The sequence below is a fragment of the Lissotriton helveticus genome, chromosome 10 (genome assembly GCF_964261635.1).
Source record: "Lissotriton helveticus chromosome 10, aLisHel1.1, whole genome shotgun sequence".
NCBI classification, from domain to species: Eukaryota; Metazoa; Chordata; class Amphibia; order Caudata; family Salamandridae; genus Lissotriton; species Lissotriton helveticus.
Genome location: NC_136071.1, coordinates 71,781,838 through 71,808,996, shown reverse-complemented (window position 1 = coordinate 71,808,996; position 27,159 = coordinate 71,781,838). Strand labels below are relative to the sequence as shown.

Genomic DNA, 27,159 nt, shown 5'->3' with positions numbered 1-27,159 from the left:
ATGTAGTGTAAATCGTCATGTGCTCGTTAGAGAAGAGGTCGCGAGGTGTCCAGCACAGAGCTTTGAGAGTGTTTTATGACTAGAGATATGGTGGAGTCTGGAATTTGAGGCCCACTGCAGGACGAGCTGTATGCAGGTGCGAGGGTCCTAATCAGCTCGAATGAAAGGGACTTTGTTCAGTGGCGCCTTGCGCAGGCCTGTAGGAGTTTCCAGGAATTTCAGGGGGTATCAGCGCACGGAAGAAGAAGCCTGGGAACCAAGGTCAACTATAACGAGGGTCTTCAAGAGTACCATCATGGAGTTTGCCGCGCAAAGATGTACCACGTGAGGGGCGTCCCAAGGGGCGTTTCTATTGGAAATGTGATTTGGTATTAGGGAAAGAGACCCGGGAGGAGAGCAGAGCAGATGATTTTGGGAGCCTAAGGAAGCGGATGGGTAGGCAGATAGGCTGATCAGGAGAGACCCATTATCAGAGAAGAGACAAAGAGAAGTGCGTGATCTTCTTAGGAAGTCACCACAGCTGACACCTAGAGGGTTAAGATCTTGCTAAGTAGGGATGTCATTTAGTGTAGTGTAGGGACAGACTAACCTTAATTTTCTTTTCTGTAATGACTTTGAGGTTGCAACTTGTATCCATTTTGGCAACCCTGATGGTTTTCGAGCTTGTACTTATTATTCTGTTTTTCAGACTTAGATTATTCAAGAAGTTCATGTTTATAGTGATACCAATTTACCTGTTAAATCTCATTTTGAGAAGTTTGTATCTTCAGTTATCTTTGACTTTATATTAAATCTTTAAAACTTAAATTTGGTCAGTGGTCATTTAGAGTGGTGTAAGTTCTTAAATTGATTGACTTATTGCGAAGATTACCTTTTACTCCAAGACAGGTACCAACGATTCAGTCGACATAGTTTGGGATTTGGTAAGAAAATTAGTAACCAGTAATCCCGCGTTAGCACTACTGCCAGTGGCTTAGATTAATTCAAGCGTCCCATACATCACTCTGTTTTATCTGCAATAAACAAGCAGCAGCTGGTAACCATTGACAGCTGTGTGCCTTAAAACAAAATCCTGAATTAGATTATGCAATTGTAACGAGTGACCATTACTGTCTCATGCTGCGTTTTGGGATTCCTCGCCCCAGAATCTTTTAAAATGGATTAAAATTGTGCATTTCCAGTACGATTTCTAAAGTTAATTTGCCACAAATTCCCTCCAATGCCCTCGCTCTATGCTCTGCCATGCCTGGTCCACCAGTGCAATGCCCCTCATATGCTGCACCTATGTAAGACTGGGCCCCTCCCTCTACCATGCCATCCGTGGCTGGCATTGAGCGATGGGTACAAGTGGACCTGGGTTGGAATCACGGAGAGAGAAATTAGGGGAGCCATTCTGGTGTGGTTGTAAGTGTTTAGGAGGCAAGCCCAACCTCCCACTTTTGAACACTCTATATCCTTTTCTTTCATTCCTTCTCTCTCATTTTATAAGAGCTTCAGATCTAGGGGCCTCATTTACAAAAGTAAACCTACACTTTTGTGTAAGTTTGCTATTTGTTTGGTATTCAAAAACTTTGGTCATCATTAGCAAGGCAGGCGGACTTTGTCCGCCCGCCATAGCCCCGGGAAATGGGACCGCCTGCAATGCATGCGGCGGTCCCGCAGATACAATTAGGATGCACCTGCAGGAAGCACCGCCCGCCGCAATGCCAAAAATGCAAGTTGTGCATTTGAATGAACAACGTGACAGGCAAATGCAGAGGGGTACCATTGGTACCCCCTATGTGCACCCCCCACCCCCCAAAATACCTGGGGGCCCGCTACGTGTCAGAAATGTGAAAGAAAGCATGCCTTTCCGTGGTGGTGTTGCCGCCACAGAAAGGCAAATCCCCGCATGCATCCAGATATGGATGGCGGTGTCTAACGGACACGCCACCATATTAAAAGCTTTTCCACCCGGTCGATGAGTCGACTGGGCGGAAAACCGGCGGATGGTCTTTCCGTCCGCCGGGGTCCCCCCTGTCATAGTAATATGGCGGGGAATTGGCATGCGGGTGGGAGAAAATAGCGGGCAGATCTCCACCGCCATGCGGGTGGTGGCGATCCGCCCGACATACTAATGGGGCCCTATGTGTTTAATTTTACTAATACTAATTTTAAAGACTGTGGATATTGCACTAGTGGCCTAGACTCCACACATACAGAGATAGCCCTGTGCTATATTTTTACATGTGGAGTTCTCTGCCCCCACTTAGGAGAATCTGATGTCATAAATTGCTTTTAGTAAAATTAAACTCATAGTTTGTGAATACCAAAAAATTGTAAACTTACACAAAAGTGTAAGTTTACCTCTGTGAATCATGCTCTCTGCCTCTGTGAGGCTTATAAGAATGATATCTCCACTCCAAGGCCTTCCTGCTCTTCCTTGCGAGGACATCCTGACATCTGATACGTTTTCACTGAGAATAACAAGTTTCTGTCACATGGTCCTGTTCATTGACTTTTATTGAGAAAAAATGATATATATATGTATATATTAGGTCGATTTTACATGCTTTTATCTCCACCTGGCCATTTCCCAGCAAGATCCCTGGTCAGTGGAAATGACAAATGCCTTTTGATCTTTCGTTTTGGGTCTGCTAATTTACACTCAACGCCAGTTTGACTTTAGGCTTACTGATGAGTTGTGTTTTACTTTTAACACACACTCTCTTCTGAGCTCATCAGTGGACCTGCTTGTGGGTTTCTTTAGATTTTAGTTATGTGATCTGTACTAGAAACTTCAGTGACAATGCATGGATGTACATCCGACCATAAGCTAGTCCTCATTGTTGGGGTGGGCGGGGGGAGTGAGTCCACTTATCTGGTAGGTCTGTGACTCACAGACCATGCATTGCAGTAAATGCTTTCTAGATTCAAACTAACCATGAAGCAGGGTTTCCTTTGACATTGTGTTGTCTTATATATATATATTCACTGCATGCCCTAGCCCTAATTGGCAGTAAGTGGACAGCCAGCTATTAGGAGAGATGAGATGTAGCCATCATGTGCCTGTTACCAGGGCTGAACTCAGATCATTACCAAGCTATGTCTGGGGAAGATGACAAATGTGTTTGTAGATACCTCTCGCTGAAAGATCAGTCGACAGGGCCGGACAGGCCTTTAGTTCTTTAATTCCATCGGGCATTTCCCTGGTGGGCTGGAGTCTTTAGGGGCTGGTTTTGAAAGCCAATGGCTGTTCCTGGTGGCACTGTCATGTTTTACAGCTCCATGAGGTTAATTGCAGCAGGCAAAGCAGGCTTTGAGATAGAGAGAGAGAAAGGATGAGAGAGAAGGTAGAGAGAAAGTGATCAGAGATGGAAAAGATAAGGAGCAGAGAATGGGGGAGCGAGAATGAATATATGGAAAGAGACAGACTGTAGGAGGAAAGGAAGGGAGAGGGGCTGGTATGAGTAGGAAACATCCTTTACGACGAAACTTTCACAACGCGGTACCATTACCACGCAGGTTTTACAACGCAAGTCGCTAAAACGACTTGCGCTGGAGGACGCTGTAGGATAGGGAATAGTTTCATTCACTATCCAACACCTTCCCTACTATCCACAGGGACTGGAGTTGGAATAGTAAATTAAACTATTCCACTATCCAGCGCCCCCCAACGCAAGTCGTTGTAACGACTTGCATTGTAAAACCTGCGTGGTAACGGTACGCGTTGTGAAAGCACGCGTTGTACCATCATACATCCGTATGAGTACTTTATCCAGGGCTGCTTTTGGTTTCTAACTCCGGTTCTGACAGCTGCCTGAACACAGAACACAGGGCCCCTTATGTAGTAGTTGTCACAAGAACGTGTGACATGAATATGGTGATGAAACCGTGAGTGGATCTTTTGGGCTTGGGTGAATATTGGCTGAATACACCAAGGATTCTCTCTGATGGTGTTAGAACGGTAAGATGCTGGGAATTAGCTCTTGGAAGATGGTTATCTGACAAACCAAGCGCAGGAGCTGATGATTGATTTTAACAATCCAATATGATATAAAATGTGTGGGATTTTCAGAATAGCACTCTATAGCAAGGGTTATGTATATAAAATGTAGGCTTGGTGTTCGACTACTTGCTGCCTTTACCTGTAAGTGACCCAACTCTAAACACAAATGGAATATTTACCCTGTGGGCAAACTTGTGAAAAAACTGAGGAAAAATAATATTTTTTACAGGGCCTATAGGAAACCAAGAATTAAATGAATTGTCCCACTATGTAGCACTCTTGGAATTAGGCACTACTGGCTTGCTCTCAGGATATGTCAGGCAGACACCAGTACTCAAGATGTTGTTGCTGTTTGAAGATTCTTACAGTCAGTCCTCTATTTAACCTCATCACTGTGGCGCAAATTCCGCCGCAGTGCTGAACATTCCGACCGCGGGCGTGGTCATGACGGCTCCCGGCCGTCATCAGCACACGCCCACCGTGACTCATGATGGCCGGGAGCCGTCATGAGCATGGAAGAGGTTAAGAGTAGAAATGGAATTGTATTGAACAATGAGAGAACATCTTGTGAAAATATAGTCACTTACAGGTCTCCTAGGGGCACATTCAACAAACTCTGAAATAGCGATTCCTTAATAGCGAATTTTAAAGAATTGCTATTAAGAAATCGCTATATGCAATGCATGAAAAAGATTGCAAATTATTAGCGAATTGGTAAAAACCGCAATCAAAAATAGCGATTGTGTATTACCGAATCGCTAATAAAGAAATACCTATTTGCGACTTCGCTATTAGCCATATCACAAATTGCGAAATCGCAACTAGCGTAATCGCAACGTGCGAGTCACTTTTGATGCATGGTGATGATATCATAGCCAGGAAGTGATCTATCCCATGCTTCTTTCGGTGCACTGTGAGAGTCAGAGGAAGAGGCTGAGTGCAGGAGCACAGCAGGAGAAAGCAATTTTGGGCTTGCTAAACTCTCTTGTGCCAAAAAAATGGAATCAGCGGCACCAGGGACGAGTGCGGCAACAAGAAAACATAAAATTAGATTCAGTGAGAAGGAAATAGAAACCCTCATTGAGGAGGTTGTGTGGATCCACAATAAGGTTTTCGGGACACTATCTCTCCATGTACCAGAGTAAGAGAAAAGAAAAATCTGGCTCAGGATCCAAACAAAAGTAAACGCAGTGGGGGTCACACATGGTCAAATTGATGACCTGAAAAAACGGTGATCAGACCTGCGCAGTCGTGCTAAGGAGAGGATTGCGGACAGGCTCAAAGAGGCTAAGAAGACTGAAGAGGGACCAGCAACACTGCCTGGGAATTCACCCCTGGGGGACCTAGTCAAGTCCACGCTCCAGCCTGGAGCTGTAGTGGGAGTGACGCAGTTGAATACCTGAGGAGCGGCCAGTACTTCACAAGGTAAGATGCATGCAAATGTCCATTTAAAGATGTTTATTAATCTTGAAACATCACCCCAGTTCAGCTCTAGTGTTCAGAATCAAACTCCAGTCCACATTTTACATGCAACGTCCAAATGCATTATGGGAGTAACAGGCAGGGAAGGCAAGTTGGAAGGCAAATACAACCAAGGAGTAAAACATGTGAACACTGTGTGTCAGATAGTAATTTAATGAGACAAAAAATGCTGAATGTGACATGACAATCCTTTTAGAATGACTAAATATTGCACTGTTTAACATCACAAATGCAGCAGCAGATGTGTCGGAGGAAAGTGAAGGCAGAGACACACAGGAGACTCCGGCTGAGCCAGATGTGGAAACACCTGTGGCCCCATAAAGCATAGACCCTGTGCCCACTAGATGCAGGTGCCCAGACCCACCACTGCAGCCCATGGAACTTGAGGAGGAGAGTGAACCAGCTCCACAGACAAGCCAGCCTCGAGGTACAGCCACATCAACACCCAGTCACCGGTCCGGCGCAGCACAAACCAGAGCCGGAGGCGCAGGTCAAGGGCACTAATGTCATCACGGGAGGACAAAAGTCCAAATGTCTGGGGTGGGCTGGAGAGCCAGATGCTGAGGGTGCAGTGCCAGCAGGCAAAACACATGAGATCGAAGGAGGCACAACTCAGCAAAATGCTGAAAAACATGGCAGTAATGAGCGACTGTGTGACAGAGCTGACAACAGCAGTTGTGGAAGGCAATAGGCAGTCCAATGAGGCCATGCAGGAGCTAAGTAGGGTGATGCAGGAGGACCAGGTGTCAAAAAGAAGAAGGCATCGCCAATTATTATTGCACCTAGATGGCTAACCAAAATCAAACAACCGCCTGAGCAACAATACAGCACTGCTGACCCGTCGGTCTGTGGCCATGCAGCTCGAAATGACCCATTGTCCTTCGTAAAGCCGAGAGGCGGTGGTGACAAAGCTATGATCCAGCAGAGCTAACTGCCTATAAAGCTCTTCTCTCTGCCTATAAAGCAGCCATTTTAGCTAGGAAAGCCAAATATTATGAGGGGAAGATTGTTCGGGCAGAGAACAAACAAAAAGAGACTTTTGCTATTTTAAAGGAACGGAGTCAAAAAGCGGAGATGAAATCCGCAGCTGCATCTTTGGACAGTGACGCTTTTAAGGACTTTTTCCTTCGGAAAGTTAAGGACATCACCTCAAAAATTGCTAGAACCCCCATTGACCTCAGTTCCCTCCACCAGATTACTCCCCTCCCTTGCCCTAGCAATCAGCTCTCTAATTTTCCTAAAATTGACATTACTACCTTAGTATCATTAGTAAATCATACTAAATCTGGATCCCGAACAGATCCCTGTCCTCCGAGGATCTTTCAAAATGCTTTGCCTGGGCTGGAGAAGCAGGTCCTGGAATTATTAAATAATTCTTTAGACTTGAGCTACCTGCCGATACATTTCAAAGAAGCCAGGGTCACTCCCCTGTTGAAAAAGCCGGGTGCGGATACTCAGACTTTAACCCCTTCCACGCTGATGACGAGCTCAGCTCGTCATGAGGTACACCTCTCGTACGCTCATGACGAGCTGAGCTTGTCATGTAACGCGGTATTTTAAAAAAGTCAGCGCACAGCGGGAAAACCGCTAGCGCTGATGCGGTTAAAGAACTACAGACCCATCTCTCAGCTCCCCTTTCCAGTGAAGGTGCTGTAACAGCACGTATAAAGATACTTTCAAAGTATCTGGAGGACCACCAGCTACTCCAAGCTAGACAGGAGGGCTTCAGAGCGCATCATAGCGCTGAGTTAGTGACGGTGTCCGTTCTGGATGAGCTTAGAGTTATGGCTGACAACAAACAGCCGAGTACCCTGATTGTATTAGATCTGTCAGCGGCATTCGATACTGTTAGCCATAATATCTTGTTGAATCGACTCACCAATCTGAGTATCTGTGGCCAAGTACATCAATGGCTAAAATAATTTCTGTCTGACCGCATTTAGAGAGTTCAGCTGGGTGAGCAGATATCGGACCTGGGCTCCCTGGCCCGTAGGGTTCCTCAGGGTTTGGCACTATCCCCACTCCTTTTTAATATCTATCTGCAACCCCTGGTAGAGACCCTGACTCATATGGATTGTCAGGTGTTTAATTACGCCGATGATACTCAACTTCTTATACGGCTAAATAACTCCCACCAGGCCCAGAGTTAGCCTAAAACCAGTCCCAGGATGCTTGTTTCCGGTCCAGGAAAGACATGGCATGGCAGTTCGGACTGGACCTTTCCCATGAGGTACAGGGTCAAGACTAATTTGCATATAGCTGTGTCTGAACTAGGGTGGGGAAGTGAGCTAAAGAATGATGATGGATTCACACCAGATCTGTGACTGGGGGTGAGTGTCTGAAAGGTTTCAGTGCTCCGTCCATCATCTCCTTGTGTTTGCTTTGTTCGACCTAAGTTGGCAGGGTATGCCCAGGCATGGATCCCTTACTCTCTTTGCTACTGGATTCAAGCTAGCCTGGCTGATGAGGGCTGTTAGCCCAAAACCGATCCCAGGATGCTCCTTTCCAATCCAGGGAAGACATGGCTTGGCAGATCCGACTGGACTGTTAACATGAGGTACTGGGTCAAGACCGATTTGCATATGGCCTTGTCTGAACTGGGGTGGCTGAGTGAGCTAAAGAATGGTGATGGATTAAACCCAGATCGGTTGACTGGGGGTGACTGTTTGATTTGCTGTGTCTGCATTGGGGTGGCGAAGTGAACTAAAGAACTATGATGGATTCAACTCAGATCTGTGACTGGGGGTGAGTGTCTGAAAATTAAGTTTCAGTGCTCCACCCATCATCTCCTTATGTTTGCTTTGTTCGCCCTGAGTTGGCAGGGTATGCCCAGACGTGGGTCCCTTGCTCACTTTGCCACTGGATTCAAGCTGGCCTGGCTGATGAGGGCTCTTAGCCCGAAACTGGTTCCAGGATGCTTGTTTCCAGTCCAGGCAAGACATGGCTTGGTAGTTACCATGAGGCAAAGGGTCAAGACTGATTTGCATATAGCTGTGTCTGAACTGGGGTGGCAAAGAGAGCTAACGAATGATGATAGATTCAACCCAAATCTGTGACTGGGGGTGAGTGTGTGAAAAGTTTCAGCGCTCCGTCTATTATCTCCTTGTGTTTGCTTTGTTCGCTCTAGGTTGGCAGGGTATGCCCAGACATGGGTCCCTTGCTCACTTTGCCACTGGATTCAAGCTAGCCTGGCTGATGAGGGCTGTTAGCCCAAAAACGGTCCCAGGATGCTAGTTTCTGGTCCATGGAAGACATGGCTTGGCAGTTCGGGCTGGACTGTTCCCATGAGGCACAGGGTCAGACTGATTTGCATATGGCTATGTCTGAACTGGGGTGGCAGAGTGGGCTAAAGAACAATGATGGATTCAACCCAGATCTGTGACTGGGGGTGAGTGTCTGAAATGTTTCAATGCTCCATCCATCATCTCCTTGTGTTTGCTTTGTGTGCAAAAGGCATTTGCAGCCCATTTCACTATGCGTTACTTCCTGCGTTTCCATCACTGATCAGCATCTTTCTTCAGCTTCCCCTAAATCCCCTGCATCTCTCGAGGGTGCGCACAGCTGACGAGCTGCAGCTTGTGGTACTGAATGTCAACTCTCCCTTATGTGGAGTAGATGCAGTGGTGCATGCTTGTGCAGTGAGAAGAGATAACTGCAGACCTGCCTGTGCTACTGGGTGTCTGGGATATCTTCCAGCCCCACCCCCTCCGTGACCCCTAGATTCCCTGCTGTCTCTCTATGGTGCACACAGCTGCGGAGCTGCAGGTTGTGATACTGAATGTCTGCTCTCGCTTCTGTGCAGTAGATGCAGCAGTGCGTGCTTGTGCAGTGAGAAGACCGAAGTGATGCTCTGTCTATGCAAAGGGATGTTCATGGCATCTTTCAGCCCCTCCACGCCCACCAGATCCCCTGCTGTCTCTTTAGGGTGCACACAGCTGAGGAGCTGCAGCTTGTGTTACTGGATGTCAGTTCTTCCTTCTGTGCAGTAGATGCAGCGGTGCATGCTTGTGCAGTGAGAAGAGAGAACTGCAGCTCTGTCTGTGTAAAAGGACTGCCCGTTGCATCTTTCAGACCCCCTCCACACCCCCCAGATTCCCTCCCACCTCTTCAGGGTGCACACAGCTGAGAAGATGCAGCTTGTGGTACTGAGTGTCTGCTCTCGCTTCTGTGGAGTAGATGCAGCGATGCATGCTTGTGCATGGAAAGAGAGAACTGCAGCTCTGTCTATGCAAAGCGGTGTCCATGGCATCTTTCAGCCCCCACTCCAAGCACTCCAGATTCCCTGCCTTCTCTTTAGAGTGCACACAGCTGAGGAGCTGCAGCTTGTGTTACTGGATGTCAGTTCTTCCTTCTGTGCAGTAGATGCAGCGGTGCATGCTTGTGCAGTGAGAAGAGAGAACTGCAGCTCTGTCTGTGTAAAAGGACTGCCCGTTGCATCTTTCAGACCCCCTCCACACCCCCCAGATTCCCTCCCACCTCTTCAGGGTGCACACAGCTGAGAAGATGCAGCTTGTGGTACTGAGTGTCTGCTCTCGCTTCTGTGGAGTAGATGCAGCGATGCATGCTTGTGCATGGAAAGAGAGAACTGCAGCTCTGTCTATGCAAAGCGGTGTCCATGGCATCTTTCAGCCCCCACTCCAAGCACTCCAGATTCCCTGCCTTCTCTTTAGAGTGCACACAGCTGGGGAGCTGCAGCTTGTGGTACGAATTTTGCCTCTACCTTCTATGCAGTAGATGTAGCAATGCATGCTTGCAGGGCATTAGAAAGCAGAGGGCGTTGAAGCACTGAGGGCCTACTTATCAAAAAGTCACATGGTGCAGCAAGCCACCCGGCTACTCTGTGTGACAGGCAAAGGGCCGGAATGCACCATACATAACATAATGTGGCATATTCCTGTCTTTTCCTAGCACTTACACTCAATGTGCTGCCTAGTGCCAACACCGGCACCCTTGCTCTATGGTGCAAGGGTACCTGCATTGAAAGCAGGATTGTGATTGTACAGGAAGGGACACTTTCCTGCACCAAAACAATATTTTGAGGCATTTTCCTCTTACTATGTGTGAATGCCTAATGAGGCACTCTATGTGCGCTGCCTGATGCAGCACGCATAGAAAGAGGAAAAACAAGGAGAAATAAAGATATTTCTCCTTGTTACGCCTACCCTGGGGATACATAGTAATTTGACACATTCCCTGGTCTACCGGTAATGGTAAATTTAGGAATCTGGGAATGTCCCAGGGCACCACGTTCAGAGCCAGAACAAGTTGTGACCGAACTCGGACTGAAGCGGGTCACCAGTGCTCGCTGGCACCCCGAGCAACCCCCGAATAGGGAGAATAGAGTTACAGGTACTACTGACCTGACTCTACATAACAAGAGTGGTAAGTTGACCATTCCAGTAGTCGCCATAATGTGCCTCTACATTCTAATCGGTCCTGAAAAAAGCCTATTTATCCAATTGAACAACGAGGCTGAAACACGTCGACCATCAACAGTGCAGTAGATTAGTAACTGGATCGACGCACGCACCACTTTGTTTTTAATTTCCCGCACCATGTCCATTAATAAATGCCCTTCTACGAGGCGGTGTGTGGAATTTTAACTCACCTCCCAAAAGCACCAATACGCACCTTTTTTTCATCTCTGGACCCTACTGCAAAACCCGTTGGTTTTCCTCCTGGTGGAGGTCAGCATACAAATAAACTAAAGCCAATGATGATGCTGTCATAGTACAGAAATGCGGAGAATCAAGATACACCGCCAGACGCCTGTACACGTATATGAGGGTTTTTTTAAGAAGGATTTACAACAAATTAGACCCTGGTTACACAGGACAAGTGGTCCATTACCCCCTCTTTTGATTTTTTATATCTGGAAATGAGCCAAAATCCCCGTGTGTTGCGTAGGAGCACCCATACCCCATCCATGGTAACCCTCCCTGGGGCAGCGTAATGCAACACAGGGGTTTGCGCTGCGTTTCATCACTACAGATTTATCAAGCCACTCAGGGCCACACAAGGTGGCCTTGTGTGACCTTGATAAGTCTAACTTAGTAGTTGCGTTGCTTTTGCGCCACTTTGCGTGGCGCAAGGGTTACACAACTACTTCGTAAACATGCCCCTGAATGTGGAAGATGTACACACAGAGCCTGCCTGCGGACCTGGGTGCATACGTGGTGAGCTATAGCCTGGAGCGATGAATCTGAGATCAAGCTGCTGTGCCTGCAGCCCTTAACGGCTTGAACTGCTGCATCCACTGCACTGTACTTCCTGGTCTACCGGTATGCTGGTGTGGTATGAAACAGCAGAGAGCTCTGCAGCATGCATTCAGGAGGTGTCAGTGCATGTTTCAGCACCGCGAAGACTCCTTTTCTGGAGCACAGACCTGCGGACTGCCGGCTCGTAGTGCCGGATATCACATCACACCTCTGTGCAACAGATGCAGCGGTGCATGCTGGTGTGGTATTGAGAAGCAGATAGCCCTACAGCATGCATGCAGGAGGTGTCATTGCATCTTTCAGTACCGCAAAGTCTCCTTTCCTGGAGCACAGACCTACAGACTGCTGGCTCATAGTTCCTAAATATCACATTACTCCTCTGTGCAACAGATGCAGCGGTGCATGCTGGTGTCCTATTAAGCAGAGACCACTGCAGTATGCATGCAGGGGATGTCAAGGCATCTTTCAGCACTGAGAAGACTCCTTTTCGGGAGCACAGGGCTGCAGACTGCCAGCTCGTGGTGCCGGATATCACATCACTCCTCTGTTCAACCGATGCAACGGTGCATGCTGGTGTGGTATTAAACAGCAGAGAGCTCTGCAGCATGCATGCAGGAGGTGTCAGTGCATCTTTCAGCTCCGCGAAGACTCCTTTTCTGGAGCACAGGGCTGCAGACTGCCGGCTCGTGGTGCCGGATATCACATCACTCCTCTGTGCAACCGATGCAACGGTGCATGCTGGTGTGGTATTAAACAGCAGAGAGCTCTGCAGGAGGTCTTAGTGCATCCTTCAGCACTGAGAAGACTCCTTTCCTGGAGCACAGGGCTGCAGACTGCCGGCACATAGTGCCGGATATCACAATACTCCTCTGTGCCACAGATGCAACGGTGCATGCTGGTGTGGTATTAAGAAGCAGAGAGCTCTGCAGCATGCATGCAGGAGGTGTCATTGCATCTTTCAGCACCGCAAAGACTCCTTTCCTGGAGCACAGACCTACAGACTGCTGGCTCATAGTTCCTAAATATCACATTACTCCTCTGTGCAACAGATGCAGCGGTGCATGCTGGTGTCCTATTAAGCAGAGACCACTGCAGTATGCATGCAGGGGATGTCAAGGCATCTTTCAGCACTGAGAAGACTCCTTTTCTGAAGCACAGAGCTGTGCACTGCTGGCCCGTAGTGCCGGATATCACATCACTCCTCTGTGCAACAGATGCAGCGGTGCATGCTGGTGTGGTATTATGAGCTATGCAAACAAATGATGGACGGAATGCTGAATGAATCATACATTCACCCCCAGTCAAGAGATCTGGGTTAAATCCATCGTTCTTTTGCTCACCATGCCACCCCACTCCTCTGTGCAACAGATGCAGCGAGCAGTGCGGCCCTGTCCAGGAGGGTCACATTACCTTTCAGCACCTTGGAGAGCACCGGCTTGGAGGCAAGGCCAGGGGCGTAACACAGGCCCACGCAGCCCCCGCGGCGCGGGAGGGCCTCTAGCTCCAAGGGGCCCCGTCGGCACTGCACTGTGGCCGGAGAGCGCCTGATTGAGCCCGGAGGGGGCCCCTCTAAGTACCGTGCAGGGAGGCCCCCTCATTTTTCGTTACGCCAGGCGCTCCGAGCTGGGGAGCTGCAGCTGTGGTGCTGAAGTGCAGCACGCATGGGTGAAGCAGGGGCCGCAGCGCGTGCTGTTTACTGTTACATTCAGGCGACTCCTGCACACTGCGGTGAGGGGTCCTTGGAGGCTCCCCTCTGCCGCAGGCACGCTCGCCGAGGGCCCAGGCCGGAGCCTTGGGGATGATGGAGCCTTATCGTCTGCCCAGGGGCCACCTTTCCGTACCCTGCCTCTCGCTCTCTCTCTCTATCTCTCTCTCTCTGTCTGTGTCTCTCTGTCTCTCTGTCTCACTCTTGCTCTCATTTTCTTTCCCTCTCTCTGTCTCTCTCTCATTCTCTCTCTCTCTCTCTGTTTCTCTCTTTGCCCCTCTCTCTCTGTCTCTCTCTCTTTTGCTCTCTCTCTCCTGCTATCTCTCTATGCCCCTCTCTCTGTTGCTATGTCTCTCCCTCTCTGTTTCTGTTCTTCCTCTCTCTCTATCTCTCTCTCTCTCTCCCCATCTCTGTTTCTCTGTGTCTCTATCTCTCATTCTCTTTCTCTCTCTGTATCTCTTTCACGCTATCTCGCTCTCTCTCCCTCCATCCCTCTTACTCTCTCCCCTCTCTCTCTTTCTCTCTCTCTCACACTATCTCTTTTGGGCTCTCTCCCCCCCTTCGTCTCTCTCTCAATCTCATCCCCCTCTCTCTTTCTCGCTCTCTCTCTCTCCCACTCTGTCTGTATCTCTCTTTCTGTCTCTCTCTCACTCTTTCTCTCATTTTCTTTCTCTCTCTCTGTCTCTCTCTCTCGTTTTCTCTCTCTCTGTCTCTCTCTCTCTTTTGATCTCTCTCTCTCCTGCTATCTCTCTATGCCCCTCTCTCTCTTGCTATGTCCCTCCCTCTCTGTTTCTCTTCCTCTCGCTCTCTATCTCTCTTTCTCTCTCCCCATCTCTGTTTCTCCGTGTCTCTATCTCTCATTCTCTCTCTCTCTCTCTCTCTGTATCTCTTTCACGCTATCTCGCTCCCTCTCCCTCCATCCCTCTTACTCTCTCCCCTCTCTCTCTTTCTCTCTCTCACACTATCTCTTTTGTGCTCTCTCTCCCCCTTCGTCTCTCTCTCAATCTCATCCCCCCTCTCTCTCTTTCTCTCTCTCACTATCTCTTTTGTGCTCCTTCTCCCCTTCCTCTCTTTCTCTCACTCTCACCCTCCTCTCTCTCACTTTCTCTCTCTCTATATATAACTTTTGTGCTCTCGCCCTCTCTTTCTTTCTTTCTTTCCTTCTTTCTTTCTCTCGCTCTATCTCTTTCGTGCTCTCTCTCCCTCCTCTCTCTCTCTCTCCCCTCGCTCTCACTTTCTCTCTCTGTCTCTCTATATATATATATATATATTTCGTGCTCTCTCCCTCTCTCTCTGTTTCTCTCGCCCTCCCTCTCTCTCACTCTCTCCCCCTCTCTCTCTTCCTTTCTCTCTCTCACACTCTCTCTACTCTCTCACGTTCTCTCTCTATAGCAATATGTATCTTTCGTGCTCTCTCTCTCTTTCTTTCTCTCTCCCTCTGTCCCTTTTTCTCTCGCTCTCTCTCTTCCTGCTTGCGGCTGTAGCTCTCCCCGGCTGTTGCGTGCTCGGGTGGTGGTTGCACTTGCATCCCCTGGTGTGAAAGTCTTTCCTGTACATACAGCGCTCTCTAAGCAAAGGCGCTGCCGCGCGCTCCATCCAAGCCTACACCTCTGAGGCACACGGTGGGTGGGGCCGTACACCTGTGCCCGGAGGGTGGAGGGCACGGACCCAGCGGCACCGAGGGGTGGTGCACACTGAGAGGCGGGGCTCTGCGCCCCTCCCTCGCTCGCCTCACACCCTAGAGACTCTCTACCCCAGCCCCTGCATCGCTGCCAGTGGGCACTCGCTGCTCGTTTGAGGGCGTCTGCCCCGCTGCACCCGAGGGTGCGGGTACTCAAGGGCGGGGCTCCGCGCCCCTCCCAGGGTATGCCTCAGCCCTGGTTGTAGATATTCGTAGATTCTCGGGAGTGCCCCTGTCTTCTCTGCATGATTATTCGGGGAAACGATGGTGCCTGCCCAGCTGCACACCCACGGTGCGGGCACTCGAGGGCAGGGCCCTGCAACACCCCCCACCCCCAGAAAAAACACCGATCCCAGTATCTGCCTCACTACTCATAGTAGCCATCCGTAGATTATCCGTTCCCTCTCTCCTTTGGGTGACAATTCGGAGATGGATGCCTGCTCAGAGCCCCTAACCTCCCCCGACCCCCCCACACACACACTTCTGCGGGTGATTATTCAGGGGAAGGCTGGATTGGTGACTGCACTGGTGCAAACAGAAGGTCTGGACATCGACGGGTGATGACGCTGCGCCCCCTCCCCCAGTCCCCACCCACCCCTGCCCGTCTCTGCCTCAATGATGGGCAGTCATAGACTGTGCGAGCGCCCCCTCCCTTCCTCGGCAGAGTAGTTGGGGGAGAGTGTCGCCTGCGCCCCTGATTACGCGGTGTAATGTGGATACTAGAGGGTGAAAGCCCCCCTCCCCAGTTTCACAGCTCCTTCCCAGTAGGGGGCAGGCTTGGATGGGTGAGAGGCACCTCGACCCTCTCTTTAGGGTAGAATACTGCATGTGGAGGGGTTCACAGCTGCAAGAAGTACAGGGGAGCTTTCTGAAGGAGGCGGGGCCCTGCCTCGCCCTCGCAGCGCGTGCTGCCTCGCCCCTTGCTTGTCCTTTCCTCTCTGGGGGGCAAGTAGAGATTGTGTGAGAGGCTTTTCTGGCGTGCCTCCCTCTCAGTGGGCTTTGGCAGAATATTGGTTTTATTGCTGCCGCTGGAGACACGCTCTGCTTTCTGCCCCTTCCTGGGGCCAGGGGCCCTAAACCTGCAGATCTATTTTCTTTGGTAGATTAATAGGGTCAAGTGTGCTTTTCGTGTCAGCTCTGACGCTACGGTCAGCCACTCACCGCATGCGTCCTCTTCGCGGGAAAAGAAAGCAGAAACAATTATAAACTGCAGCCGCGTCTGCTCTGATCTGATTAAAAGTCTCGGGTATCTGCCCTCGCGCCTGCTCAGAGGCGTCTCGCGTGCTCGCGGGCCAGAGCTCGGCAGCCCTGTGTGCTAGCGCTATGCAGCATCCTTCAGCACCGTGGACAGCTCCTCCCTGCATCCCCATCACTTGGGTACCGGGCTGTACCATCGCACTGCACCAGACGGGGGTGCGCTTCCCTACCACCGCTCCCTCCTCTGCCTGCGAGTGGTGCGCTCCCCAACTTGGCTGCCAAAGGGAAAAGAGGGCGGGGTGGAGAGATCCAAAGAGAAGGCGAGGGGAGAGAGGGCTGGTCCATGCGTTAGAGGGGGGTGCCCTCCCTCTCTGCCAGAGGCACTCAGTCCCTGTCTTGGTGTGTGTGTGGGAGGCAGTGGAGGAGGACAGCACCGCGGCCGTACAGGAGGGGACCCTAGCTGGAGGCAGCCCGCCTTGGAGGGGAGGACACTGCAAAGGGGGACTCCTACCCCACCCTCAGGATTGCACCCAGCAGAGGAGAGGCTGCGGCGGCAGGAGGGGAAGAGGAGGTCGGGAAATACGGTTCTCGCTTTCTCCCATATGAGAAGCTGTGCTGTCGTCCAGGTCTACCAGCCCCTTCATGAGAACCGCATCAGCACCGGCGGTATTTAGGCAATAACTACACCGGGTGGTAACCGCCGGGCAACATTCATTAACTGCACCAGGGGTCACCAGCCCGCCCGACAGGCGGGGGGCTCCGGCCAGCGGTCGTTCACTGCCCCCGGCAGCCCAGATTCCAGCCACTACAACCTACCAGTCCCTACAGAGGGAATTTTTCACCCATAATATCTACTTCAGCGTTTTTTACTGGTACATTTTGGGAATTTTGTTCCACTGCCCCATTGGTGATTGATCGTGGTGATTTTGTTGCTTATAGCAGCTCCTGGAGGTCATTAACTGCTATAACTGGACATTTTTTTTACATTTTCCCTCGGGTTGTGGTCTCTGGTGATGAGGTAGCGCTGCTGGCTGCAGATATCGACACCGAAGAGACTCGCATATTCCATGCAGTGATTTGTCATTCTTGGCAGAAATTTGCTTCCATTATCTGTCCTTGGCAGTAGATTACCGCCACTGGAGGCCATTAACGCCAAACAGCACTAACCACCCCTAGAGGTCTGCAGGGGGCGCCCCACTTTTCGCACACACACAACCCCTTTTCGTACAGGCCTTGGGCCCCAGACTCCCTTACTTCTTCAAGACCCTACCCCTACTCCACGATGAATTACCTTCGCCGCAGGCTGTCGGACAGCAACTTTATGGCCAACTTGCCCAATGGGTACATGACGGACTTACAGAGGCCTGATCCACCACCACCACCCCCTCCGGGCCCCGGACTGATCGCTTCACCCTCCTCCGGGCCCCTGCCAGCGACATCCCCTGAACCTGCCCCGCGCACGGCTCCTGCTTCAGGGGGAGGTTTCTTCTCTTCCTTGTCCAACGCCGTGAAGCAGACCACGGCTGCCCTGAGCGAGCAGGTGACCTCAGCCGGCAGCATCGCGACAGGGACTAGCCGCAACAGCAAAATCCTACTGATCATAGATGAGCCGCACACAGAATGGTGAGTACTGAGGCCTGCTGTACTCTGTGTCTGTCCAGCCGTCTCGCATCGCCAGACGGTCATGCATCTATGTCAACTTGGACCGGGCGGGAAGCATATACTAATCCATGAGGTTAGCAAATGTATATCCACCGTCTCCTACCTACCCACAGACACCAAACACTACTCATCACCCTGAGACTAGGGTAGAAGCTTCAACCCACTCATCCATTTAAGGGCTAAGAGCAGCTATCAAATGTATATCCATCTCCTTTAGGGCTAGCGTTCAACTAGCAGTCCACTAACCAGTCTACTCTACCTTCCCTTACCTCTACTAGCCAACCAACCAATCCTTTATGTATCTCCAGTAGGTCTATGGCAGAACCATTAGAGGTACCTCCCTAGGCATGAGGACACCAACCAACCATGGGCCCCAATTCACCAAAATATCAAGGGTAGTGGACGTGACATCACGTGCCCTTTAACCTCAATGACATCGCAGGAAGTGATGTCATATGACCCTTGACCCTGATTTTTTTCAATGAAGTCATGCCACATTACCTTAACCGTGATGACCTCACAAAATTGACATAGCCGAAGTTTCATAATAACTGCATGATTAATATAACAACACAACACAGACAAACGTCTATTTTAGTTACCACTATAGCATATTTGAGCTTGAACATTTCTGGGAAGTAATCCTTGCCGTTTTTCTGTCGCGTTATCATGCGGGCCTGAACACGTATACCGAGCTCGTAGCTATCCTATTGCTTGGCCACGAACTACATACTTTTAGACTTTCTCCGATGCTACACAATTACTGGGGACTGTCTACTTATCAGGTGGAGTTTCACCACTTTACATCTACAGCCTATTATCTTTGAGTATCTAAGTTGGAACTGTCATCCTGCATGATAAACATAGCTTCTACTTCTATAAACATACATATTGAAGATTATTGTACAGTGCTCATCATTTATATTTTATAGGTCCAAGACGAGATTTCTTAAACTCTGGTTAAAGAGCGAGGCCACGATCCACCACGCTCTTATTCATCCTTTTAGCCTTGAAAAAGTCATGGTACGGATATGATGTACTGACGAAACATGTGTTGGCTGCTCTTGTTGACTACCTTGATTATCTTCTGTAAAGCCTTTTGAATAAATGGAGAAATGAGCATACATGGACTACAATTGATTCTGTTTCTTGTCTAAAAAAGGAGACGTATTGATATTTTCAATCTGATTTTGCTTTAATTTGTCTTGAAACCTTGTCATAACTTATCACTTGCTTTACATATGTTTAGGATTGTGCTCCCTTTGACCCTATTGTGTATGTTTTGATTTACCGACCTTTTTGATTGTTAATAGTCACTTTTGGTAGTGGGTGACAGTGGTCGTTGTAGCACTCCGCCTTAACTAGAGGTGTCAGATCATACTGCAAGCCCATTTGAATTTCATTGTACAAATTAATAAGTGAAAGTGCGGTTATTCCCATCTTGGGAAACACCACTACCAATCCTTGTTTCAAAGATCCATTCCAGGTAACTGTGCTCAATTTGTTAATTATGCCAGTAGTGAAAAATAGAATATTATTCACTATTAGTAGTAATGGAAGAAAATAAGAAGTCCAGAGTCACCCTTGTGACTCTGGCACTGATGATGCCATATTTGAGGCTCGGGGTCGCGAAGGCAGTGCCATGAGTTGCAAAGACCATCCCCTGAATGATGTCTGTGCAACCGCCCATTTCTCCACCTTCCAAAGGACTTGAGAACAAAAATGAATCCATTTTCCTCCCCTAGCAAGAAAGCTGTGCACTAACCTGAACCCCTCTCTTATAATCTCTTTTTCTTCTCTGAACACCATTACCAGCTACTCAGCCCATCTTCCACAGCCCATCTGCTATACCTGGCTCCCTGAAGCTGCGCTGGTAGAATGCGGCACGCTATAATTCTACTAATATACCACTTTACAATACAGTCTATGCTTTTCCCCTGGAACTTAAAAATCCCCACTGTCTGCCAGTGAAACTAAAAGCAACCACAGAGCGCATTATCACCAGCCACAGAGCCATGATGTCACCGGCTCAAAATAGCTCTAAAATACATTTTTAACCATGCATACACCTCCAGGACCTAAATGATAAACCAATCATGCCCTCACAAAACCATAAATAAATAAATGAATTCTTGAGATCTATTATCTCTAGAGGGGAAGGTTGTTTGCAGCATGCAGAGAGCTAAAGCTTTCCAACACTCTCTCTCTCCCCATCCACACCAGTAATGGAACAGCCAATGAATGCCACAGCTTCAGATGAATCCCAAAATCATTGCTTTCCTCCTAAGCCCAGACCACCCTTTCCTGAATGCTCAAGCTGTCAACATACGGTGTCCTCATCCAAAGTGCATGGAGGGATGTTCAGATGTCTTTTAAGCTGGACCAATGGCCAAGCTGGATAAGTAACAAATATCCATCTCAAGAGTTTTGAGGATAGCCAACCATTTATCCATTCCTCTGATGGCTTTTTGTACGTCCGTTAATTTATTAACCTCCTAGTATTTCAGCACCAACCAATCCTGACCTTTCTTAGAGCTGAGCTGCTACCATAGACATTTGTTACATCAACCAGCCTAGTATGCACACATCTCCTTTCAGGCTGAGGACATCAACCAGCCTTCATCACATGACTATCAAGCTGTCCAACTCTCCCATGACTGACACAAAAACCTAGGGGTATATTATCAAGGGGGTTTATCTCCGCTTTTTTGGCTTTAAAAGCCAAGAAAGCGGAGATAAAATTATCTCCCTATTACCAAGCTGTCGCTAACACCAGTTAGTGACAGCTAATAGGAGATAGCGACCATCTTGGGCCCCGCTTTGCATGTCAGTGATATTTATCACTAATGACATGCAAAGTGGGCGTGCCAAGATGTTAGCGACTGGAAACAGTCGCTAACATCGCTATCTCCTATTACCAACTTTTGGAGATATTCGCGCTAAGCGCGAATATCTCCAAAAGCTAACACCTGCCCTGAGCAGTTCTTAGCCATGTTATCCAATGGGAGGTGGATAACATGGCTAAGAGCATTTGCTCGATAATGCATGAATATCGCTGACTTTTCAGCGATATTCATGCATTGCGGCCGTTTTTTATCGGATTTGCGATAAACCTTGCTAATAGCAAGGTTTATCTGCGATAAAAATCGCCGATGTGCGGCGATAATTTTTGTCTCTAAACAAGTTAGAGACAAAAATGATCGCTAGTTGTTGGTAATATGCCCCCTAATCATCATCCCCGCTCCTCGCTTTAGGACACAGCCATCAGATTTTACCTTCTCCTGTCCGTCAATACATACATTTTTTATTTTGTCCTTAATTTTTCTTGCCTTAAACTATGTCGTTGGCGGTACAAAAGGGGGTGGTGATTAAACTATGTCGTTATCACTAAACCTTCCTTCAATTCATTGATGAACTACAAACATTATCTCCATCAAAAGACCTTCCTACAGTTCATCAATAAATTCTAAACTTCCTCTCCATAACAAGACCTTTCTCCAATTCTTCGATAATCGCCAGGCATAATCTCCATTATAAGACCTTCCATTAATTCATTGATAAGCTCCAGACCTCATTCCCATCACAATATCTTCCTTCGATTTATCGATGAACTCCAAACATCATCTGCATCACAAGACCTTCCTTCGATTCTTCTGGAATCTACGGACATCATCTGCACCACAATATCTTCCTTGAATTTATTGATAAGCTCCAAACATCATGTCCCTCGCATGGCTGTCCTATTCATTGATAAACTCCAAATGTCATCTCCTACATCTTGGCCACATCAATCTTTCTCATGCACTAAACATTTGTACATGCACCCGACCGACCTGGTACCATTCACCTCCTCTTCCGGTCAACCTTATGAAATACTGTATCCCTGCACTGCACCTATTGCCCAGTGATTATAGGGTAAAGATGTCTTTCCATGCACAACCCTGTTTGACTTTGATGTAGTCATCTGACTCTGGTCCATCCATGAAGTTTAGCTCCCGCGTCTAAGCCATATGTCATTATTTCCGTATGTCTGTGTAAAAGTGTGGTACGAAGCACTATATCAAAACATGATATTCTTGTTGTCATTTAAGGCTCATTGCAAGTCTTTTTTCCTTTTGGCTGCCCTAGATAGAAGAAGTGATAGGTTCCTTCTCCACTCCTGGCTATCTCCCCATAGATGGTGTCTTCCTTAAGACTATTATTGCAACCTTGGTGGATGTCTTGTATTTCTTTGCCCCACAAGTTGCCCTGGTAATACAAACTATGTTGACTTTTTGAAACATGTGTCCATAATTCATGCATTCATCCTAAGCATCTACCATTTAGCGGTGCATTCATCCACTCCTCGATGGCAGCTACAGAAATGGCCCAACATGGTTTCAACCGAACCAAACATAATCATGTCCTCCAAAGGTCCAAAGAACAATAATCACTTTGAACCTTGACCATCTCTTCAATGCTTGCAGACCACAATTCTTTAACTGATATATTTGTGACAGACTTACCCATCTACAAATATTTCATTTATTCATACAGTCATTCAGGTCAGCCACCTCGTCTTGTATATCAGATGTAGCGTTTGCTCGACTAAGATCTGGGGCAAAGCTGAAGACTAATGGCTTTTTTCCGAGAGCCCTTTGCCACTTTTGCACCATGTAACGTGGTACCTGCGTGATGCAGGGCTATCGTTTCGATTTACGAAGCCACGCAATGCCACCCTGCATGGCTTTGAGTGGCCTCTTGAATCATGAGTAAGGTGACGCAGCGTAAACCACTGCGTTGCCTTACTCTGCACCCCGGAGGCCTTCCATGGGCGTTGCGGTGGATTTTCCAACGCAATAACCATGGAATTTGATGCTGCCCCAAATTTTCAAAGTGATGTCAACCTGGGGTAGTACCAAATCCATACGCTTCCTAGGGTGAGTCGCAACGAGGAGAAATAGGTTTATTTATCCTCATTTTTTCCTCTATCCATGTGTGCTGCCTTCTGCAGCACACATAGAAAGAGGAAAATGCCTCTCGGTATTGTTTTTGTGCAGGAAGGTGACCCTTTCTGCACTAGAACAATCCTGCATGCAATGGTGGCACCCGTGCACCGTGGTGCAAGGGTGCCTATATTGGCACTAGGCTGCCAAAATGGTGCCAGTGCAGGGAGAAAGGACTGGAATGAACAGCATTGATTAAATATGGTGCATTCCTGCCCTTTCACTTTGGCATAAGGCAGCACAGCAAGGTGCCTTGCTCCACTACCCTATGCCAAAATGCCATAATTGAGGCCCTAAGTGGGGTGTGCTTGTGTTTGTTAGACTGACCCGATGGCTCGGTGGTCTTTACTACCCTGACTCTGTACATCCGAATATGAGTACATTCAGGCACCTCATTTGATCTTTCCGTCCAGCCATTCACCCCTTTGTGCATTTGCTTCAACCACGTTTCCCCCAATAAAGTTACAGCAAATCTTCTTCCCAATCATCTCTTCACTTATCACGTCTTCGTTCATGGAGCCATCATTCCCAAAGTTTAATGTACAATGACGGAGAGTTTTTATGGGAAACAACGTTTACAACACAGTCATTACATCGCACTACACTTACAACGCAGTCATTACATCACAACATCCTTTACAACGCATGTCACTACAATGCAGGCATTACAACACATACCATTACAACGCATACCATTACAACGCATGACACTACATCGCATGTCACTACAACGCAGGCATTACAACGCATACCATTACAACGCATCGTACCCCTACACTATCCAACACTTACCTTACTGTTGCACCCCCTGGAGTTAGAATAGTAATTTTTACTCCTACACTATCCAACAATTACCCTACTGTTGCACCCCGTGGGGTCAGAATAGTAATTTTTACCCCCATCCAATACTTACCTTAAATGGAATGTAATGGTATGTGTTGTAATGGTATGCGTTGTAAAGGTAGTATGCGATATAATGGAATGCATTGTAGTGGATGTTGCGATGTAAAAACTGTGTTGTAAGTGCATGCTTTGTAAATGTATGCGTTGTAACGTCATACATTTAGTTTTTATAGCTAAAATGAACAAAACCCCATCTTCCCTCAGTCACCGTCCCAAAGTATTGTGCTCTGTATATCAATTCCACCCATCAGTGGTCCTTCCTTTCATCATTCATTTTCAATATATGTAGTGGACAACAATCTTTTCATCCATCCATCTGTTGACCCGTCTGCTAGTCCTTCTACTCATCCACCCCAGCCATCTCTCTCTAAATATAGGCTCCTCCCATCCATTCATCGAACCATTACACAGCCATCCAGTCACCTACCAAGAATAACTGGTATTAAAATGCATGCACAAGTTCTTTCACCACCTAACTCTTTCCTCCATTAACCAGACCATCTTGGCCAACCCTGGGTATCTTGAGATTCCCCATATACTGTATATTCAGGGTTTAAAATACTTACAACCAACTTCGTACCAACCATCCACCTGCTGCTCTCCTTGAAGCTTCAGACCTCCTATTTCGCTTACAGATAAAGGGCCAGATTTATCATACTTTCAATCAAAGGGCCCGATTCACAGAACTAACTTAAGACCAAAATCCCTAAACTTACTACTTTTGGTATTCACAGAAGTTAGGATTTAGTCTTAAGTTTGTCTTAAGATAGACTTAAGACAGACTTAAGACAAAATCCTAACTTAAGTCTGTCTTAAGACAAACTTAAGACAAAATCCTAACTTCTGTGAATACCAAAAGTAGTAAGTTTAGGATTTTGTCTTAAGTTAAATGCAAAAACAACAATTGATGGACAGAATGCAGAACAATGTCATACATTCACCCCAGTACAGAGATCTGGGCTAAATCCATCGTTTTGTTGCACTCCACACCACCAGGTCAGACATGGTCATATGCAAATCAGTCTTGACCCTGTGCCTCATGGGAACAGTCCAGCCCGAACTGCCAAGCCATGTCTTTCCTGGACCGGAATCAAGCATCCAAGGACCGGTTTCTGGCTATCAGCCGTCATCAGCCTGGATAGCTTGACTCCAGTGGTGTGGAGAGCATGGGACTCACGTCTGAGCATACCATCCCACTCGGGTGACAAATGCAAAAACAACAATTGATGGACAGAATGCAGAACATTGTCATACATTCACCCCAGTTTTTTGCATTTGTCACCCTGGAGTGCAAAAAAACGAGGGATTTAGGCCCAGATCTCTGTACTGGGGTGAATCCCTTGATAAATGTGGCCCAAAGTTCACAAACATGTCATCCTTCCATCTACCCCACCCCCATTCATCTTTCTTTTGAGCTACTCACCAATCATCCTCAGACATTTGTACCTGTGTATAGAACAAACAAGTCCTCTGTCCTTCTACCTAACTACTTACCAACTAATCACCAACCTGGTGACATGCCCACCCATCAACATAAACCATCTTCACCTGTATTCTGAGACATATGCCCCTCTGTCCCACCATCTAACCCCAATTCTTAAGACTATGCCCTCTAGTAATCCCCTCAGCCATCTTCTTCTACGTCTAGAAAGTAGCTGATGTTATATTCACTTAGCATTCCTTTCTTTATCCGAATGCCCACTAAAGTGATCGGTTCATCCACCCATCAATCCATCCATCAAAGTACGAGTCACCCATCCCAGTAGTCAATCCACTACAAATATTATGTACCAGGCTTAATTTCCAGGGCCCAACACTTGATCCAACCAAATACAGTTTTAATAAAAAATAACCATGCGTTCTTCTCCGCGTACGTGGTTGCCTTAGATGAACACAATACCGCAACCAAATAAGTCTCTCTTATCAATCTATTCATCCAACCAAAACCATCACGTATAACTTTTCTCATGTTGACAGCTATCACTACAATTCATCTACACTTCTTATAGATTATAACAGTCCTTTTGTAAAGCTGCCTGATATGTGACATATCCAGGTTGGCTTTCACCCCTCTAGATATCAACATCCCACATTTAAATTCCTAATTAGTTTAAAACCCAAGTAGGTAACTTTTTACCCATTCAGATATTTGTCAAACCACCCGCACTGTCTGGGATTTAACACATTATTCAAAACATTTCACCCTCATCCTCTCTTCCATCGAATAATGTATTCTCACCAAGAGGTTTAACCATTCACACACTTATTAAAAAGACTAAACTACAAAACTAGCCACTAACAACAGAAACCAAAAAAAGGAATCAGGTATACTCACCTAATCTTCACCTGGCTACTCCAATATTTCACCACCCCACATATCTAAATATGTCACTAATTATGTAATGACTCACCTACCCAATCCAACATCCCAACACTCATCCAACCAAATCACTATTGTACCACTAATTCAACATGGAATCTAAATATTCAATCACCCACCTCAAATGTAACAGCTGAGCAAGCAAATTCATATCTTATTCACCCAACCTCAGATCTAACTATTTGGCACCTAAGCAGGCATCTACTCACCCACAATCTGATGAATCATTCACTCAGCCATCAAAATGGCAACTCATCTAAGTAATCACTAAACCAAATATTCAGCCATCGGCAACACAAACGATAGGTTGCCCACAACGCAACTCAACATTTGACCATTATCATAGCACCCTCTTACATTACATTTCTTCTATCCAAACAGACATCTGACCCCTCACTGAACTAGAAAATCACTCACCCACCAAGGTGAGTAACATAACCTATCTGTTTTCTCACTGACCATGTACTCTACATGATAGTTAACTGCACAATAATGTGGGGACATTTCTAGCTATTTACTAGAATAGGCTTACTAGGGAGTCACCTATGGTGTTAACCCCATGTACTAACTGAGAAGAGGAGCAGCTTCATTAATTCCAAAAAGGGGTGGGACATAAAAAACATACCTCACATGGAGTGCTACATACCAGGAGACTGCGCTGCCATTCGAGCAACAAGACATCCAATCACACTTCGTCACCAAAATATCGACATCTAACCAATCACTCTGATATTTGACCACCACTTACTCACTCACCAAACTCATCCACAAACATCAAGCAACCCTTCTTTCCAGAAACTACTGAATCCCCTATGCATATAATAACTTCCGTATCCATACAGCTAACTGGTTAATCTTCCATTCATACATCTGTTAGCCACCTACACACAGACACATCTGTTGTAGTGCCCTTATGCATCTCTAGCAACATATCCAACCATTTATTTTCCAAAACAGA

The 27,159-nt window shown here is 47.4% G+C and overlaps 1 protein-coding gene across 1 annotated transcript in view; it reads left to right on the top strand.

Moving 5' to 3' along the window:
• The first annotated feature begins 16,637 nt into the window (after positions 1 to 16,637).
• The window catches only part of SYN1 (synapsin I), a 581,514-nt gene continuing 570,992 nt past the window's right edge, over positions 16,638 to 27,159 (top strand). Inside the window, exon 1 of the mRNA XM_078664776.1 lies at positions 16,638 to 17,894. Within this exon, the coding sequence (XP_078520902.1) occupies positions 17,554 to 17,894 (341 nt within the window). The 5' untranslated portion in view covers positions 16,638 to 17,553. The remainder of the gene's footprint in view (positions 17,895 to 27,159) is intronic.